This window comes from Lycium ferocissimum, chromosome 11 (assembly GCF_029784015.1).
Source record: "Lycium ferocissimum isolate CSIRO_LF1 chromosome 11, AGI_CSIRO_Lferr_CH_V1, whole genome shotgun sequence".
NCBI classification, from domain to species: domain Eukaryota; kingdom Viridiplantae; phylum Streptophyta; class Magnoliopsida; order Solanales; family Solanaceae; genus Lycium; species Lycium ferocissimum.
This window is the reverse complement of record NC_081352.1, coordinates 52,764,450-52,781,959: the sequence shown is the minus strand read 5'-3', so window position 1 is coordinate 52,781,959 and position 17,510 is coordinate 52,764,450. Positions and strand designations below refer to the sequence as shown.

The 17,510-nt window shown below is 35.8% G+C and overlaps 1 protein-coding gene across 6 annotated transcripts; it reads left to right on the top strand.

The window, feature by feature from the left end:
• Nucleotides 1-3,201: 3,201 nt before the first annotated feature.
• Nucleotides 3,202-17,331, top strand: LOC132037033 (uncharacterized). 6 transcript variants are annotated; one of them, XM_059427468.1, is made up of 15 exons: nucleotides 3,204-3,590; nucleotides 4,139-4,663; nucleotides 5,025-5,123; nucleotides 5,217-5,269; nucleotides 6,921-6,978; nucleotides 7,193-7,275; nucleotides 9,496-9,573; nucleotides 9,817-9,896; nucleotides 12,131-12,321; nucleotides 14,565-14,639; nucleotides 15,222-15,262; nucleotides 15,820-15,925; nucleotides 16,155-16,237; nucleotides 16,739-16,812; nucleotides 16,890-17,003. In XM_059427468.1, the coding sequence occupies exons 1-15, from the start codon at nucleotides 3,393-3,395 to the stop codon at nucleotides 16,904-16,906; spliced, it is 1,761 nt and encodes a 586-aa protein (XP_059283451.1). In that variant the 5' UTR covers nucleotides 3,204-3,392; the 3' UTR covers nucleotides 16,907-17,003. The 6 variants fall into 6 exon arrangements, 5 of the variants coding, with proteins under 5 accessions (XP_059283453.1, XP_059283451.1, XP_059283449.1 ...); XM_059427466.1 differs by having other exon boundaries at nucleotides 3,205-3,590; nucleotides 12,134-12,321; nucleotides 16,999-17,331; XM_059427469.1 differs by having other exon boundaries at nucleotides 3,206-3,590; nucleotides 4,123-4,663; nucleotides 16,999-17,331.
• The last annotated feature ends 179 nt before the right edge of the window (nucleotides 17,332-17,510 follow it).

Genomic DNA, 17,510 nt, shown 5'->3' with positions numbered 1-17,510 from the left:
AAAAATATCAAACATCAATACATTCGCTCCCTTGGTGATTTTCGTTGGTGGATGCAGCTGATAAATCATAGTATATGAAAACTGTATCAGAATTCGCCATTTTCTCTGAGCAGAGAGTATCATTCTCTGTTGCTTAGTTAAGAGTTTTAAGAGTTAAGTTTAAAGATCACAAACACATGAGAGCTAGATAAAAGTCAAGTATTTTTTAATACTATACTGAACTTAAGCGTGACAAGACATCGACGATAATATGTTAATGTGTGTTTTCATTATCTTCGTATTATAAGCAAACAATAACTGAATCAAGAAGTACTCCTAAATTATAAAAAGATTAGCTCGGTACTTGGTTGCATTACCTTGAAACAACAAAGTGAACGAGTCCTCCTAAGTCCTAGCCATCAATCATATCATATGTAAGTGAGGGAGCAAATGAACTGATATCACCATTAATGTAGCCAATAGAAGAATGACATATTATCTACAACATATCCTTTTAAATAACAAGATACACATAAAATCCTCTCTCTGCTATTACTACTATTAGAATTGGTCTCTGCTGATTTTTCTTAGGCATCAGAGCTTCCTCCCAGGGGATACTTGGCATTCATTTCTCCCCCGCCAATTCAGACTTCGTTTTAACATGTAATCAGAGGCATAGTATAGCCATGGTTTGATCTTTCTCAACTAAGTTTTGAACGACCACGAGTTACAGCTAGGGGTGTATAAAGAAAATCGACAAGCCGTACCAAACCGACAATCTTAATTAAACCGAGAAAAAAATCTTTCTAGTGATTTGGTTTGACTTGGTTTGGTATTGAAAAAAAAAATCCGACCATAATTGGTTTGGTTTGAACTAAAAAAAAAAGGTCAAATCGAACCAAACCAACCCGACATTACATATATATAATTTTAAAAAATATTTTATACATATAAATGTTTGTTTGTAATGTAATTTATAAATATTTTTTAAGTTTTTTTTTTTTTTTATAGGTTTTGTCTTTTAACATATTATTTCAAGCGTGGACTTCGAATTTTGAATCGTCTAATAAGTTTAATAACCCATAGATGTTAGTAACTCAAATATAGTCCAAATCAATACTAATGCTAACAAGAGAAATTCAATTCTAATCTAGGACTGACTATAACGTTCGATATCTACTCTTCAGTTTTGCATTGGTTTAGACAGTGAAAATACATAACTTAATTTTTTTTTTTGTCATGTAATTAATACTTATTAGCCGTATTTATTTTAGCATGACTTAGTATTTTTAGATTATGGCTTATTAATTAGCAATATTCATTATCTCTTTTGTTGAATCTTTTATTACAATGTCATCACACATATCACGTTTTGTGTTATTTTCGTAAGAAACACCTTACTTATATAGTTGTATCTTATTAGGACTACATAAATATTTGAAGCAAAAGCTATATGTTTTGTATAAAGAGTTTTTCAAAAACCCCCCAAAAAAACCGAGAAAACCCGAGGTTGAAGAACCCAACTTTTGTTGGTTTGGTTTGGTTTGTAGATTTAAAAAGCCGACACAATTGGTTTGATTTAGTATTTAAAAAATTCGAACCAACGCGATCCATGTACACCCCTAGTTACGACTTTGGCAAGTTGTTATCCTTGAACTATTAGAGCTTAACACGTTCAACGTGACACTTCAATAAATTTTTATATAACCTAAATAATTTTCTATATACTCCGTACTAAACGATTGCACCTCTAAATATGTATGTTGGGAGAACATTATGATCTTTTGGTTTGGAAGGAAAATGTAGTATATGAACCGGAATACTAGTTTAGGAGATTTATGGATTTCTCCTTTGCAGAAGCGGATCTGCAGTAATCCGGACTTGTGTCATCGTTCGACAGAAATCCTCAATTTCTCACAAGATGGATGAATCATTATGTTTTCACGCACCTCGATATCTTCAAAAAATGAAGTTAACTCTAGTCGTAATATTAATTAATGTAGAAAAACTATATGTTTTTTTTAAATTCATAATGGTGTATTCATACATTATAAGTATGCTTTAGGAGGAGGACAAGTTAATGGGATAAATAACACTCCTCATGGGTTGACCCGATCCAAAGGGCTATTTCTAACACCTCCCACTCTCACTGAGTATTCAAGCTTCATCAAGCTAAGGAAAACATAATTTTCTTTAAATTCTCTGCATCATTTCATACATGATAAATAGGCCGTGCGACCGCATACTATGAGAGCACATTGCTATCTCTCGTAGTCATAAATGAGAATCATCATAAAAAGAATACTTAGTTTCCTGGATCATTTAATTGGAATCATATTGATACATCTCACTTTGATCTCATGTATCATAATTTGTTGTATTCACAATTATGACCCATAAGTCATATCCGGTACCAGCAAACACAAACTAAATGAGATTTTGTTAACAATCTTCTCTTTCCACGAGTCTCTCAACTCTAGTCATGCTTTGCCAAATCGAATCTCTCTTGGTCATTTGGTCGCATGCTAAGATAGCGAAGATTCGAGCCACTGATCGGAGTCGTAAGGATACTCAATAAGTCTCACATACAATAATTAAGTTGAGATAAAACTTATGTTAACCCTTTTTGTCGACGTTTGCACACATGGTATGAAACACGTGCTACCATATTTTCTCCTTTTCCATGAAGTGTATGTCTTTATCTCATACGATTAATTGATTTTGTACTATCAAATATTACCTTAACATCGTTGGCGTCAACATATGATATTCAGAAACCATATGCATCTTAACCGAGTTCCTTGATCTACTCGATCAACATGAACTCACATTTGACTTCTCGAAGTAGATTGGATAAAACTTATTTCCACAATAAATTAATTAATGTAAAAAACACACGAAATATTTAAATTTATTTATAAATATTATTATATTGTATTTATAAAATTATAAAATTTATGCCTACAATTCGTCGGTTTAGTTCTATTTTTTCTTTGCTGTATTTTTAATAATTAAATCACCCCAAATCAAACATTATGAGTATTTTAAAATCTAAAACCAAACCAAATCAAACTCAATAAATATCCGATTTATGTAATCAAATTTGATTTGATTTTCATTTGGATCTATCTTTTCATCAATCCGTGAACACCCTATAAGACATGTATATTTCGTACACAATACTATATCTTTGCTAAAATGGGATACGGTGTTTAATATTTGTGTCTGTCCAATAATGGAAAGTTGTTGTCAAATAAGGTACTATTTGCAGAATAAAGGTATATTCAATTAATTTATGCCCCGTCTATCAGCTGCACTGCACCACCCCCACACCAAGATTCCTTGTTTACTTGTCACTCTCCTCCTTAATATACTTTCGGTTGCACATTTTGCTAGTGTGTTGAACCCAAACTATGTCGAAAATGATCATGGATTTCTCCTCTTGCTTGTCCTTACCATCATCTTTTGTGCCTAATGGACATTGCAATAGTATCAAATACCGATCATGCTACAATAGCAGTACTAAGTCCAATTTGTTGAAGCTCAACAAACACTTGTACTCCCACTCACGCAATTTCAAGATTCAACTTCTTCCTCGAATTGATGCTCAGGTGAATGAAATTCCATCATTTTTTTTTTGTGTTGTGTTAGATCCTTTTTTTCTTTTCTTTATATATATTTTATTACCATAACTTTTAGAGAAGTTTGTTGATGACAGTCGAATTGCTTAAAACAGTGTTGTTATTGACAGTGATCACTAGAAATTTATGGATAGGAAAGTAGAAATGCTTGAATTAAAAGAGCAAACTTAGATATGTTTGGGAGCTACAGATTTAGAATACCCTCTTTTAATAATTCCATATTTGCTTCAGCTTTCTGGGAACCCTTAGGTGGTTAACTTAACTACCTAAAGACGCTTGAGAACATGCGCAAAAGTTTTCCAAAATTTGAACCGGAAGTGTCTAATAGGAACACGTTATCATGTATTCAGGTGCTCAATTGGAACAAACCGTAGTTCGAGTGTCTAAATGAAATTTATTGACAAGTTTAAGTGGCTGTTGATGTATTAAGCCTTTCTGGTTTTTGGGTTAAGAAGCTTGCCATCATTTCAGTTAGTTTTTCCAATTATCTCCTGGACTTCAGTTTGTTTCTCCCACAGTTGGAAGCTGAGCAACTAGAAGGTACAGAAGCCGATTGTGAATCTGAAGGTCTTCGGTGGCCTTCTCCGAATGATGAAATTCAATTCTGGAAAAGAGAGTTCCCATCTTGGGACCTCAGCTCGGATGCTCCTGCTGGAGTGGAACAGGATTCTGATCTTTTGCACATTGTTCATGTGACAGCTGAAATGGCACCTATAGCAAAAGTTGGGGGTCTAGGTGACGTTGTAACAGGACTTGGACGTGCCTGTTTAATGCGCGGCCATAAAGTTGATGTTATGCTTCCTTTCTATGAATGTATTCCAAAGAATTGCATCAATGAGCTAGCCTTGGTTAAAACTTACAACTCATATCATGATGGAAGCTGGGTCGCCTGTAATGCATATCGAGGAGAAGTTTCAGGCGTTCCAGTGACACTTATTGAACCATCCAACCACTTCTTCAAGGGAACAAACATATATGGAGGGTCATACAATGAGTTAGAGGCATACTTGTTTTTCGGCCGTGCTTGCCTTGAATTGATGCAGGTATTACAGCACATGAGTTTAAAATTGCTTCACGGTAGATGTATAGAAAGATTAAAACTAAACTTACTCCAATTTGACAATTCTATTGGAACATTTTGGGTTAATGTGTTTAATCCTCTGACTTATTGAGCTACATCTAGGTGAAGTGTGGAATTTTTTATGTGATGATGACATGCCATTATGATTTGCTGCCTCGATCAAATGCAGTCCTAAGTTTAGTTGATTAGTTGCAGTCTCAATTCAGTAGGTTCTTGATGTCCGAATGTTTCAAACTTCCTCCTGTATCTCGAGTTGATGTCTTCCTATAGCTTTCATGCAAACAACGTTGTGACTGATTGTACTGGTCAACATCCTGTTACAGGTAACTGGAACACAACCTGATATCATTCATGTACATGAATGGCAGACAGGTGCTTTACCTCTGTTCTACTGGGATATGTACCATTTTCTCTCACTCCAGGTATGATCTAGGGGCTTCTGTTTTTCATTCCCTTAATTGATCTGAAGCAGATCTATCTATCTGTTTGTTTCTTAGCATTGACATCCTGTGCAGAAACCGAGAATTGTATTGACTATTCACAACATGGAGCATTACGGAGAATGCAGGTACACTTTCAGGCTACAAATGAAGGAAGAAATACGGGTTCATTATTCTAATACCTTTATGCTCCGTATATATCTAACCTCTTGAATGATGGTGTAGTTTAGTCCTAGGAGACCGTTGCACACCATAAATTAATCCCCTAAACACTTAAGCTGATGGAACAATAAAGAAACTGCAGAAACAACAAAGTAGACCATATCTAGGATAGTCTTTTGTCCTCTTAGTGATTTTTCAAATCTCAGTTTGCAGTTGTCTGAATTGGTGTCTATTCTCTTTTAGTATGGGTGAAATATGTTAATTGTTGATTATGCCTTGGGGAATAACTTTGGAAGGTATCCAATATAGAGAAAGGTGAGTTAGTATTTCTATATGATCAGATTGCAACATTCTAGGAGAATAATTCATAATATTTCATGTATATATTTATTTTAGGGGAAGTTACACATTTGGCCACTCAGCAAAAAATATTTACAGTTGTTAGCCTATAAACAAATATTATACACTAATTGTACATATATTATACATCTGCCGGCTATATTTTTGGGCGTGACGGCTATTTAAGTTAATTTTCCTTTTGTTATAGGATATTTGTATTAAATGTAGGATTTTTTCTTGTTAGTTGTAGAGACTAACTACTTAACATATTGTATGTAGCCCAAAATCTATTGAAGAGCTATTCTTCTACAGTGTTAATCAATCAATTGAAAACATAGTCTCTTCTCTATTCACTTACTCTTCAACTTTTCTTCACTCTCTCTGTTCCTTCTACCTTAAGCAGTTGTTCTACAAAAGAATGTGATTGCATGCATGCAAGCAATGCACATACACATATACTTTCTGTTGTCTGCTCACTTTGGAACCTCTGGTTTGCTTAAATGTTTGTTTTTGTTGTCACGTTTTGTAAGAATAGGTTTCTTTCTAACTGACACGCACTTCGGAACTTGGCTGGTTCTCTTGCATGGTGGTTTTGTTGTCATGTTCTCTTAACAACTCTGCTTCTTTCTAACTGAAAAACTCTTTTTTTGTTTTATGAGTGTTACTGCCTCTCTACCTCCCAAGGTAGGGGTAACGTCTGCGTAAACTCTACCCTCCCCAAACCCCACTTTGTGGGAATATACTGGGTATGTTTTATTGTTTTTTTGTTTTGTTTTGTTTTATGAGTGTAACTGCCTCACTACCTCCCAAGGTAGGGGTAAGGTCTGTGTACACTCTGCCCTCCCCAGACCTCACTTTGTGGGAATATACTGGGTATGTTGTTGTTGTTGAGTGTAACTGCAAACTGACTCTAATCATAGCGATGTAACTGCAGCTGAAATCCAAGTACTATCTCATCAATTTGTTGTTAATATAAGAGGCTATAGAGATTCTTAGTTCCATCAAATGCTGCATGGATTTGATCTGTCAAACATACATATTCCTTCTGCTCCAGTTCATTGCTATATAACACTTTGAACTGAACTATGTAATGGAGTAAAATTCTTGTAGTTTTTTTTTTTTTTTTTCCTTTTCTTTCTTAAAAAAGCCATGATTCGATCTGCTGTTAAGCTAAAACTAGAAGGATGTGAAGCTATAGTTGGTAGCTGCATCTGATGCAAATATGCCTTTTAGATTTACCAAATTCTTTTCATGGGCTTTCTCCAATTTCTTTGACAGACAAGAGGAACTCAGTAAGTTTGGTCTTGATGGATCTTCCTATGCAACTGAAGACAAGGTGTTCTCATTTATTTAAGATTTAGTTATCATAATTTCTGCAGTCTAAGTTGTTTTTTCAGTTAAAGATATTATCAGGAAATGCTGTGTAGTGGTTTATAGCTCTGAATGTGTTATATTATAGTCTTTCAGCGGCTTATTTGTGTGTTTCTTTAACCATTAGGGTACTGTTCTTCGTTACCTTGAATAAATTGCTTTTGTTCCCAATGTGGCAGGCTGTAGATGATCGCACAGTTGGCCATAATCCAGAGAGGTTAAGTTTGTTGAAAGGTGGCATAGTATACAGCAACGCTGTAGTGTAAGTTAGCTAAATCTAGTGCAGCTACCTAATTTTCCTACAAGGTTTACTTTTTCTTGGTGTGAATAATTTTCCCCAATTACAGTTACCAATTTTGTTTTTATTTTTTTTTTTAAATTCCCCAATTGACATTGGTCACAGTTTAATAAGCCAATTTCCCTTTTCATTTCTCCCTAGTCCAATGTTTTCTTCATAAATTAAATTAATCATATTACTCCCTTTTCCTTTTCCTCTAATAAGAACTATAACGTCACTACTCATGTTCCTACTTCTCCTGATTTTCTTCTTGGTGCCATCTCGTTTATACCACCTCTTTTGCGAAGCAGAATAAGAGATAATCTCCAGTTGCAACTTTATATTTCTGAACCTAATATCACCCGAATCACAAGGTGACAGAATTAACTAAATCAGAGTCTGCCCGATTGCCATCCTTGTAGAAGCAGTGGAAGGAATTGCTTGACTAGTTCAACTTAGCAAGGGAACAATCTTTGTTTTACATGGTTACCCATATTGACTTCTTAGCAAACGATTTTAGTATGGGAGTATCAAGGCCTGAGCTAAATAAGTTATTTGCAACCTGTTTTATTCAAAGTCTATTCTTTCGTTTAACGTCTCCATTTTGTTAAGAAATATGCGAACACGCTAGAGCCTGAGCTAAATAAGTTATTTGCAACCTGTTTTATTCAAAGTCTATTCTTTCGTTTAACGTCTCCATTTTGTTAAGAAATATGCGAACACGCTAGATGAAGGATACCTTGCAAAGACATGAAAGATGAGAAGGCGTGGAAAGGATATTCTATAAAGCACCACATTGATTACAAATGTTAGCACAAAAGGCTTGAAAGATAGAAAATATTCTGATATATTTCTACAACAGCTACCAGGTGAAACCGGAATAGCTATCAAATAGAACTAACACAATTTAGAGTAAACAACTTCAAACATAAGGGAAAGAATAGGGAAGGTTATTTCACTATTCACGTGAGTCACATATTGCGCATTTACCGCTTTCGAATTTTTGAAATTGGATTTATACTTTATCGACTTATTTCATATCATGGTTCAGGTGTTAAAAATCAGTGAGGTCCTAATAAAACAAATAATATTAAAAAATTTGAATCGCCAAAAAATATTTTCCAAATATTAAAAAGAAGAAATACTCGATTAATATGGAAATTCCATTATTTTCTAAAATTATTCGTTCAAAGATTATACATCGATCTATTTTTATCTATCATTAATATTCCCCCAGGCGGGATACTTAACGCGTTAGCTACAGCACTGCACGGGTCAATATGCACAACGCCTAGTATCCATCGTTTACGGCTAGGACTACTGAGGTATATAATCCCACCTATGTTGCCCCGAATAGAACATAGAACGACAATAAAACAATAAAAGAGAAGAAAGACGGATATTATAGATATCTCTACACATGTTTAAGCCATACAAACCTTCTTTTCTTATAAGTGTTGCCTTATTCTGGATTCACTTTGGGGAAGACTCACTTTGTGTTTCGCAAACTAAGATGACTCACACTCTAAATTAGACATTTTAGAGAGACTTGGGACTATCTTCTGTAACTTGGAAATATATTGATGTTTCAGACTGTTATGAAGTACCAGGCATGGTTCCTACAGTGTAGGTCAGGGTTCCCATGGTACTTCTTCGTGGCAGGCAGGCCATGGCAGTTATTCTGGGTAGTTTGGTTCTTCACAGCACTCCCAACCTGATATAATGAGGCACCAAAAGTAAAAATCGGACTGAATAACTGATACAAGTCTTGTGACTTATGTCCTTTTCCAATCACTTTCCCCGTACAGAAGTCGTGCAGAACAACAGAATAAACTAAAATAATTATAGAACTTAGGTTTTTGCTTAGTTATTAACAGATGCCAGATTTTATGGACAATCAGGTGCACAAACCCTTGTAGTTAAAGGAAATGAAGGAAAAAGTGAGATGTACCTAATAAATACAATTTGCTTGTACTAACCTTTTTTTTTTTTTTTTTTTTTTCTTTTCTTATGTCTAGTTTGAAGTCTGATTCTTGGGAAAAATTCTGAAGTTTCCACTCATAACTCTACTAGAGGCTATCCTGAGCTTGTAACTGCCATTGGAATACATTTTACCAAATACAAGATGCATGAACAATCTCCATTTGTTATGTCATCGAAAACAGAAAACTATCTTCTTTCTTTAATTTCTCCTGTTAATTTCAGTACAGTTTCACCAACCTATCTGAAGGAGACACTCTGCTCTGGATGGCTTTCTAGTGCTTTGATGAGAAACCGTGATAAGTAATGTCTTCAACACTCTACTTTAATAATATTGTCTTGTTACATTAAGTTCTGTGTCATTAATCATGCTTCAGCCTCTCTTTCTGAATCTCTGTAGAAATTAACATGTGGCCATTTAATATCATGTCAATTACTATTAAATTTCTCTTTTACTCTTTTTTTTTTTTTTTTTTTTTTTTTTTTTTTAAAAAAAAATCTGTTTTCCTAATAAAGCTGTTTTAAATGAGTTATATTGTCATTCAGGTATTCTGGCATTTTAAATGGGATTGATACTGAAATGTGGAATCCAGCAACGGATGTTTATTTGCCTGCTAAATTTGATGGTAACAATTTCTGTGATGTTGTAGAATTACTTAGACACCACTTGCTTTGAGCTACCATTGCATATGTTTTTGCCGCATCTGAGCTACCATTGTATATGTTTTTGCCACATGAGGGATGCTAATGTTGATATGGATTCAAACAGATTACATGTTACGAAAGAAATATTAGAAAAGGTCACCTCATCCGTGTTGGACATGCGGAAGCACAATGGAGTTTATGAGATTGACTTCCTTTTTCCTTTTCATTTGTTTGAACAATGTAGACTCGGGGTTCATGCAGAGGAGTTCAGCAGAAAATTGTCACAGTCAGTGTTGTCCATCAACAGCTTCATGGACAACAAATTAGGGTGACTTCACGTTATTTCCTGATAATCATTGACCCAATGTATTTCAATAAAGACAAGGGCTGGAAAGGACTTTAATGAAAACCTATTACACAAGGCTTACTCAGTGGATATATGGTTTTTAATCTTGAGTCATTGTCTAGGTCTTAGGGTAATGCATAAGAAAAGATAGTTGTAACTGTTTAAAGACAAAGATTGTTGCTACTGCAGGAATTTTCGTTCTTTCGATGAAAGAAAGGATGCTATACAACATGTCAGTTTTTTCCAACACTTTGCATATTATTGGGCACTGTTTAATATCATTATCAACTTACGGAATTAAATGTAATGATTTCTCAACTATATCTACCTATTAAGGGGGTTTTGGAGGTTGGGGTTTTTTTGGGGGGGTGGGGGAGATCAAAATTTACTGATTTTATTTGCATTGCTCTGGTGTTTGCTTTCATGTTGTCTTCTTCACTAGTTTATATTCTTGGAACTATGAGACACTAAGAGTTTGCACTTAAAAGGCATTGCCGTTCAATCACAGGTAACATGAGAGCTGTCAATTAGTTTTCATTCTTTAGTGGTTTAATACTTTAATTGGACATGAAACTGTCGATTTTGTGATTTCTAGTCCATATAAAATATAGTATAGAGCTCAAATCCCAGAAATGGGATGAGAAAAGTAGGACAATCTTTACCTAATCCAAAAAAAAAAAAGTAGACAAATTTTTAATGAAATCTTTTTGGCTTGTGTATAGGAAGTAATCCTAAGCAAGTCTTTTGGGAATTTCAAAAGCTCTTTGATCATAGCTCAGGGGCTTGTTTTTAGGCTCTATACTCTGGTTATACCAGCTTGCTGCTTTCTTGAACCGATTTCCATGGTCACAGGAAATTACCAAACTCTTTATGTGTTTTAGGAGCCTCATGATCCACTCCGTTAATATCAATTGTGATAGTTGTGTCGTAGGTAGTAACAGTCATTGGTTATTGAATCTCATTGAGTTACCAAAGTGCGGTATGATGTGAATTCGCCGGCAGAAGAGAAACATATGTATCTAGACGTTCACTCAAATATTTCTACTAAGTCTTCCTGAATGATCCCCATGTAGACGTCCAATCCACATTCTTCTTTTTCAGTTAGAACAAACCATGATTCAGTATTTCTGGTATTTGGATGTTCTCTACACACATTTCTCGCGCTTAGGAGTATAATACTCCTTTCATGTCTGACTGCTTTGGGATGCTTTTACTCCTTTTGAGCATATTGCTTCAGATTCTAAGAGAAGTCTCACGCATCAGACCTTCTCTACCATGCCATTTACCTTGATGTCTGTATTACCTACGACAACTTTCTGTTATTTAGGAGTTAATTTTCATCAGCAGATTCACGCGACTTGACTTGGACTGCTTCACTTAATACATTTCACTTACCGTCTGCAAACCATTTCCAGTCAAGAGCTTGGTGTCCCCATGGTTCCCCCTTTGACATTTATCTGTTTGTTTCTTCATTACTTATACTAAGCCTTTCTTTTCAAACCAGAGCTTAGGAAGTTTGGTTTTTATTCTGTGTATAGAGATTATGCAAAAGAACAAGTTCTGCATGTTTGATGCAATCATGAGCCAAAAGGTTTATGCCACTAGGTCGTCCTCTATATGTCCACGAGTCTACCATTTGGTGTTCCTCTGAGCTTAGCCTCTGCACAAAAAGGGATGTACAATCAAGCGAAAGTACCTCCTTCTTGGCCAAAGGAGAATGTGTGGCTTTCTCATGGTTAATTTCTCTTGTGAACTTCTTGCTTTGGATGTTTTCTCGTTTGAAAATACTTTTTTGATTTGTTATGTAACAAATTTTAGCTTCAAGGATATTTTCTTCAACTTTCTTCTTATTTCACTTTTGTGTTTTAGAAGCCAGCAAAACTGAAGGGAAGAGGATATGCAAACAATTTGTTCAAAAGGGACTTGGTCTGCCTTTTGAAGACATCAAACACGATACTTGTGTGGCTGATCAAGTTCCTTTGGTTATCTGCATTACTAGATTGGTTGCTCAAAAGGGTCTCCATCTCATCACTCATGCGATCAAGCACATTGAAGAGCTAGTAAGTGTTTGTCCCCATCTCGTCCTTTTTGCCAAAAGTGCACCTATACACAGGAAAACAACCATCCGATCAGTCAAATTTATACATAAACAACACATAGGATACATTTTTGTTATGAAGATTCAATTAGATGGTCTTTTATCATTTTATGGGTAGATGAGACATTAAGATGATGTGAGCTCGACTTTTCCATCATAGGCACAAAACTTGTTGAACTACTCTCGGCACTTCCTAAGATATTCCTGTGTCTAAACTATGACAGATGTGTAGAATCCTGATTCGTGTATCCAGTTTCAGATTTTGATATAAATGCCTACCAGTTCCCCACACTGGGGATATAGGTCACCTGAGCAAGGGAGTTGGAGAATAAAATGGCTGTATGGTGCAAACAATGTTATCTTACTCAAGTCTACAGAGATACACATGCGTCTAATAGTGCTCTATTACTGTCGCTTTCATCGTTTTTGAAAAGGTAACATTTGTTGTATATATATAAAGACTGCACAAAATCTGTGCGGAGGAATATAATGAAGGGGTGGGAAACCTTTAATGACAACATTGCTTTTAAGGTTGGGGATGGGAGTAGAGTTAGTTTTTGGAGACAAAACAAAGTGGTGTGGAGGTTTGGTGCTAAAGAATGATTTTCCGAATTTGTATAGGGTTTCTTGCAAAAGGGAATTGATTGTATAGGGGGACACAAGGGGGTGGAATTTTTTGGGATTTAAGATTCAGGAGGAATTTCCAAGATTGGGAGGTGATCGCGCTTAGGAGGGATTTCCAAGATTGGGATGTGATCGAGCTTCAGAGATTACTAGCTTTACCTCACAACCAATCCGAGCCAGTCGACGTTGCACCCGATGCTTTGAGTTGGGAGGTGGGAAATAACAAAGTGTTCTCCGTCAAGTCCTTCTATGAGAAGCTCCTGGTTAGGACGGAGGTTAGTTTTCTGTATGATTCGGTTTGGATACCAAAGGTGCCGAGGAAGGTGTGCTTCTTCTCGTGGTTAGCTACTAGAGGGGTGATTTTGATGACGGAGAATCTTACAAAATGAAAGGTTGTTTGCATAAGTTGGTGTTTCCTATGTAAGGAGACAGGTGAGGGCGTGGATCATCTTTTACTACATTGCAAAATAGCCACGAGGTTATGGTGGGATATCTTTAGATGGTTTGGCGTTTGTTGGGCTATGCCAAGATCTGTGAAGGAGTTGATGTTTAGCTGGAAGAGTGGAGCTAGAATAAGAAGGCACAAGGCTTGGAATGTTACTCCTCTTGCGTTAATGTGTATTTGGAAAGAGAGAAATAGGAGAGCTTTTGAAGGGGTGGAGATGAGCTTTGCTCAATTGAGGATAGTCTCCGATCCCTTATTTTCTTTTGGTGCACCCATGTAGTTCCTGTTTGTATAGAGGATTGAGTGTCTTTTGGAGAGAACCATATTTTGTAGGTTTCTCCTTTTTTGGTATATCTCTTGTATACAGCCAAGATGGCCTGTTTATTATCAATGAAATCTTTTACTTGATATAAAAAAAAAAAAAAAAACATAGCACCCAACAAGGTAAAATGTTTTTCTTGGTTAGTTGCTAGAAAGGCATGCCTTACTCAGCAGGTATTGCAGAAGAAAGGATTGCCAGTTGTTCCCAGATGCTTTCTGTGTATGGAAGCCATAGAAACAAACAATCACCTTTTCTGCATTGTAGATTCACTGCCCAAATCTGGGCCATTTTTTTTAGTTTCACCAAAATGAAGTGGACAATGCCAGAACACAGCTGATTTGCTGAGTTTCTGGATTAGAAGAGGGGGAAGTAAGAATCAAAAGAAATGGTGGAGGATAATTCCGGCTTGTGTATGGTGGACAGTTTGGTAAGAAAGAAATGGGAGATGTTTTGAAGATAAGTCTAATTCCCTTCAGAGAGTGAAGTGGAATTGTATTGTATCTTTCTACTTTTGGTGTAAAGAACAATGTATAGAAGATGTAGAGGAGATTTTTCAGTTTTTAGGATCCTTGTAATCTACTGTTTTCTGTTTCCTTCCTTTCTTTTGTCTCCTTTTGATGGGTGCCAGCATTCCCCTAAATGCTGAGGAATACAACAGTACCAATTTCAAAAAAAAATATTTTAAAAAAATAATAAAAAAAAAAAATTGCAATTTTGCAGCTTTTCGTGGGATTGTCTTCTAAATTTTGTGGCCAACTGATAGGGTGTTGTTTTGACCATTGTAATTGAAGTCAGCTGCTGGCATGTTTTGCAGGGTGGACAGATGGTTGTTTTGGGGAGGGCTTCAGATGGTCGAGTTGAGAGAGAATTTGAAGGTTTAGCAGAATTGGTAACCAAAATTTCTAAACTTGAACTATTCTTCCTGCTGGCTTGCTGTGGTGGTACAGACTACAGACGGTTCTTTTCTCCATCATGAGATGGAAAATGAAAGCATTCACCACTGATATAGAGTTCATTATGACCGTTTTAATTTTTCCTTCTTATTATTATTTTCTTATGATTTTAGAATGGAATCATTTAATGATTTAGATGTCAGGTTCCAGATCAAAGTGCTGCATTTTGACCTGAAAGAAATGCCAATTGATAAAGCAAAAAAGAAAAACGAACAGAAAAAGGATAAGAGTGAAAGAACTGAAAGAATAAGTTAAGTAAAATTTACAGCACTAATTGCTTATTGATGCATGTTCCCAAATTCTCCTCTGGAGTAAGCTAGAAGTAATAAGCAGTTAGTGATTTCATATGTTAACACTTAACAGATATAATTCCATCGTGCTTATAATTTTCAACACAACTTACACATTTTAGAGAACGAAGTGTTCTGTATTGAAGGAGTCCAATAGATCTGGTTGTGTTTTTGAACCTTTTTGAATGACCATGCAATGGTGATATCACTTACTTGTCCTCTTTGTAGCATAACAAGGGCTCCAATATCCGTATCCTTTTGATGTACAGGTAACTATTTTTGAATTCAATTGATTATCTAATATTCCTAAGCTTCAACAAATATTAGTGGTAATGCTTATGCATTTACCTGGAGCTTGAACAGAAAATCTACTTTCTTATCTGATTAAGTGAACCTCAAATTATATGAATCACTTGTAAATATTAGTGGTAATGTTTATGCATTTACCTGGAGCTTGAACAGAAAATCTACTTTCTTATCTGATTAAGTGAACCTCAAATTATATGAATCACTTGTAGATATCAATTGAAGGGGAGCCTTGGTGTAACTGGTAAAGTTGCTGCCATGTGACCAGGAGGTCACGGGTTCGAGCGGTGGCAACTGCCTCTTGCAGAAATGCAAGTTAAGGCTGCGTATAATAGACTCTTGTGGTCCGGCCCTTACCCGGACCCCGCGCATAGCGGGATCTTAGTGCACCGGGCTGCCCTTTTTTTTTTACTTGTAGATATCAATTCTTTTTTTATATGAATCACCTGTATACATTAAATGCATGAGGGAAATTTTAACCCGAGTGATCATTCTTTTTCAAATGGTGTCAATCATGAAGCGAGGAGCTGTCCCATATGCTCTATGCTGCTGCAGACATGGTGTTAGTGCCTTCAATGTATGAGCCATGCGGGCTAGCACAGATGATTGGAATGCGTTATGGGGCTGTAAGTACTACGAGTATTACTTATTTGGAATATTTTATTTCACGTTTTACGTTGATAAATCTGGGACAGATATCTGTGTCTTTTTCTGCTTCTGAGTTGCCATAATTATATGGTAGAAGAACTTGTCAGAAAGGTTTTATTTAGGGTTGTGTGTGTGTCTCTAGAAGTATAAAATGGTGGTTGTCCAATTATTGCTACCAAAAACATACTCATTTTGCATCTGTTTCAGGTTCCCATAGTTAGGAAGACCGGTGGTCTCGCAGACACGGTTTTCGACATGGATGATCAATCTCATGCTGAGATTGCTAACGGGTAACTGATCGAATTCTCAAAATCCCACTTATTGTTGTATTCAAAATTGATGCTAGTATGAACTGGGGTCTGAACTTCAACTTTGTGTGTGCGCTTCATAGTGAGGATGAGAATACAAAAAAGAAATAACCGACAAATGTGGTATTTGAAGTAGATCATCAGTAACCTTCATGAAAAATAACTCACACAGCTGCTTTTTGAGTTTGCATAGATTTTCTTTGTCAAGAATAAAATTGTCTTACTGATGTACATGCTATATTGCTAGATTTCAGAGCTAAAGGGTTTTTAAAGAAAGGTGATCCCATTTTTTCAGCTTAAGTAAAATAAATATAAAGCAACCGTTGCAAGAACATGCATGGTTGTTTCAGTCGGAGCCCTATTTTATGTGTTGTTTTTTTCAATAAAAAGATTAACTTGTCTGGTGATGGATCTTTAACCATTTGTAGGTTTGACTGGCATTGTAAATGTGATTCTGAAGTGCTCACTATATTTTCCATGTAGGTTTGTCTTTGAAGGAATTGATGAAGGATCCTTAAACTGCGCTTTAGGACGTGCATTTTCTTACTATCGAGAAAGTAAGTCATTATATCCTTGAATATCCATGTAGCTCTTGTCCTTCTGATTTCCTTGAAAGTATACCGGTTGATTGTAGGCCGTCATTCACCTTAGACATTGAAAATTAACGGAGAGGATTCATATAACTGACTCCAACTATTTTGAGACAAAGATTTAAATGTTCGATTGATCTAATTGTAATGCAGAACCAAATGAATGGAAAGCTGTCGTGCAGAAAGATATGCGTATTGACAATAGCTGGAACAATAGAGCAGGGAAATACATAGATATTTACAATTCCGCAAGAGTGAGATGAAATAATTTCTCAAGGCACAGATCAAGAAATAGAACACAGTTAAGTTTATCTTTAATGTATTTTTTTTCTTTTTCTTTTGTAATACAAGATGAGTGCTGTAGTTCCCTCTGCTACCAGTAGATCCAACTTATGATAAAGCAATGATTAACAAATTCTCCTACTGTTTTGTAAATGCTTCCCTCTTGATTCCAAATCACTAATATGGATCAGAGATGTTTGTCCATGATGACGGCCTACCTGGGCGTGCTCTTCTTCTCTTTCATCCTTATTAATTGTGATGATCCAAGCAAAAGGTTGTGTAATCATGTTTAAACACAACCGATCAATTTCTGTATTTATGTCAAAATGTTGCTGCCCCCTTCTTTAAAATAAGGAAATGATCTTATTGATGTTGGAGAAATG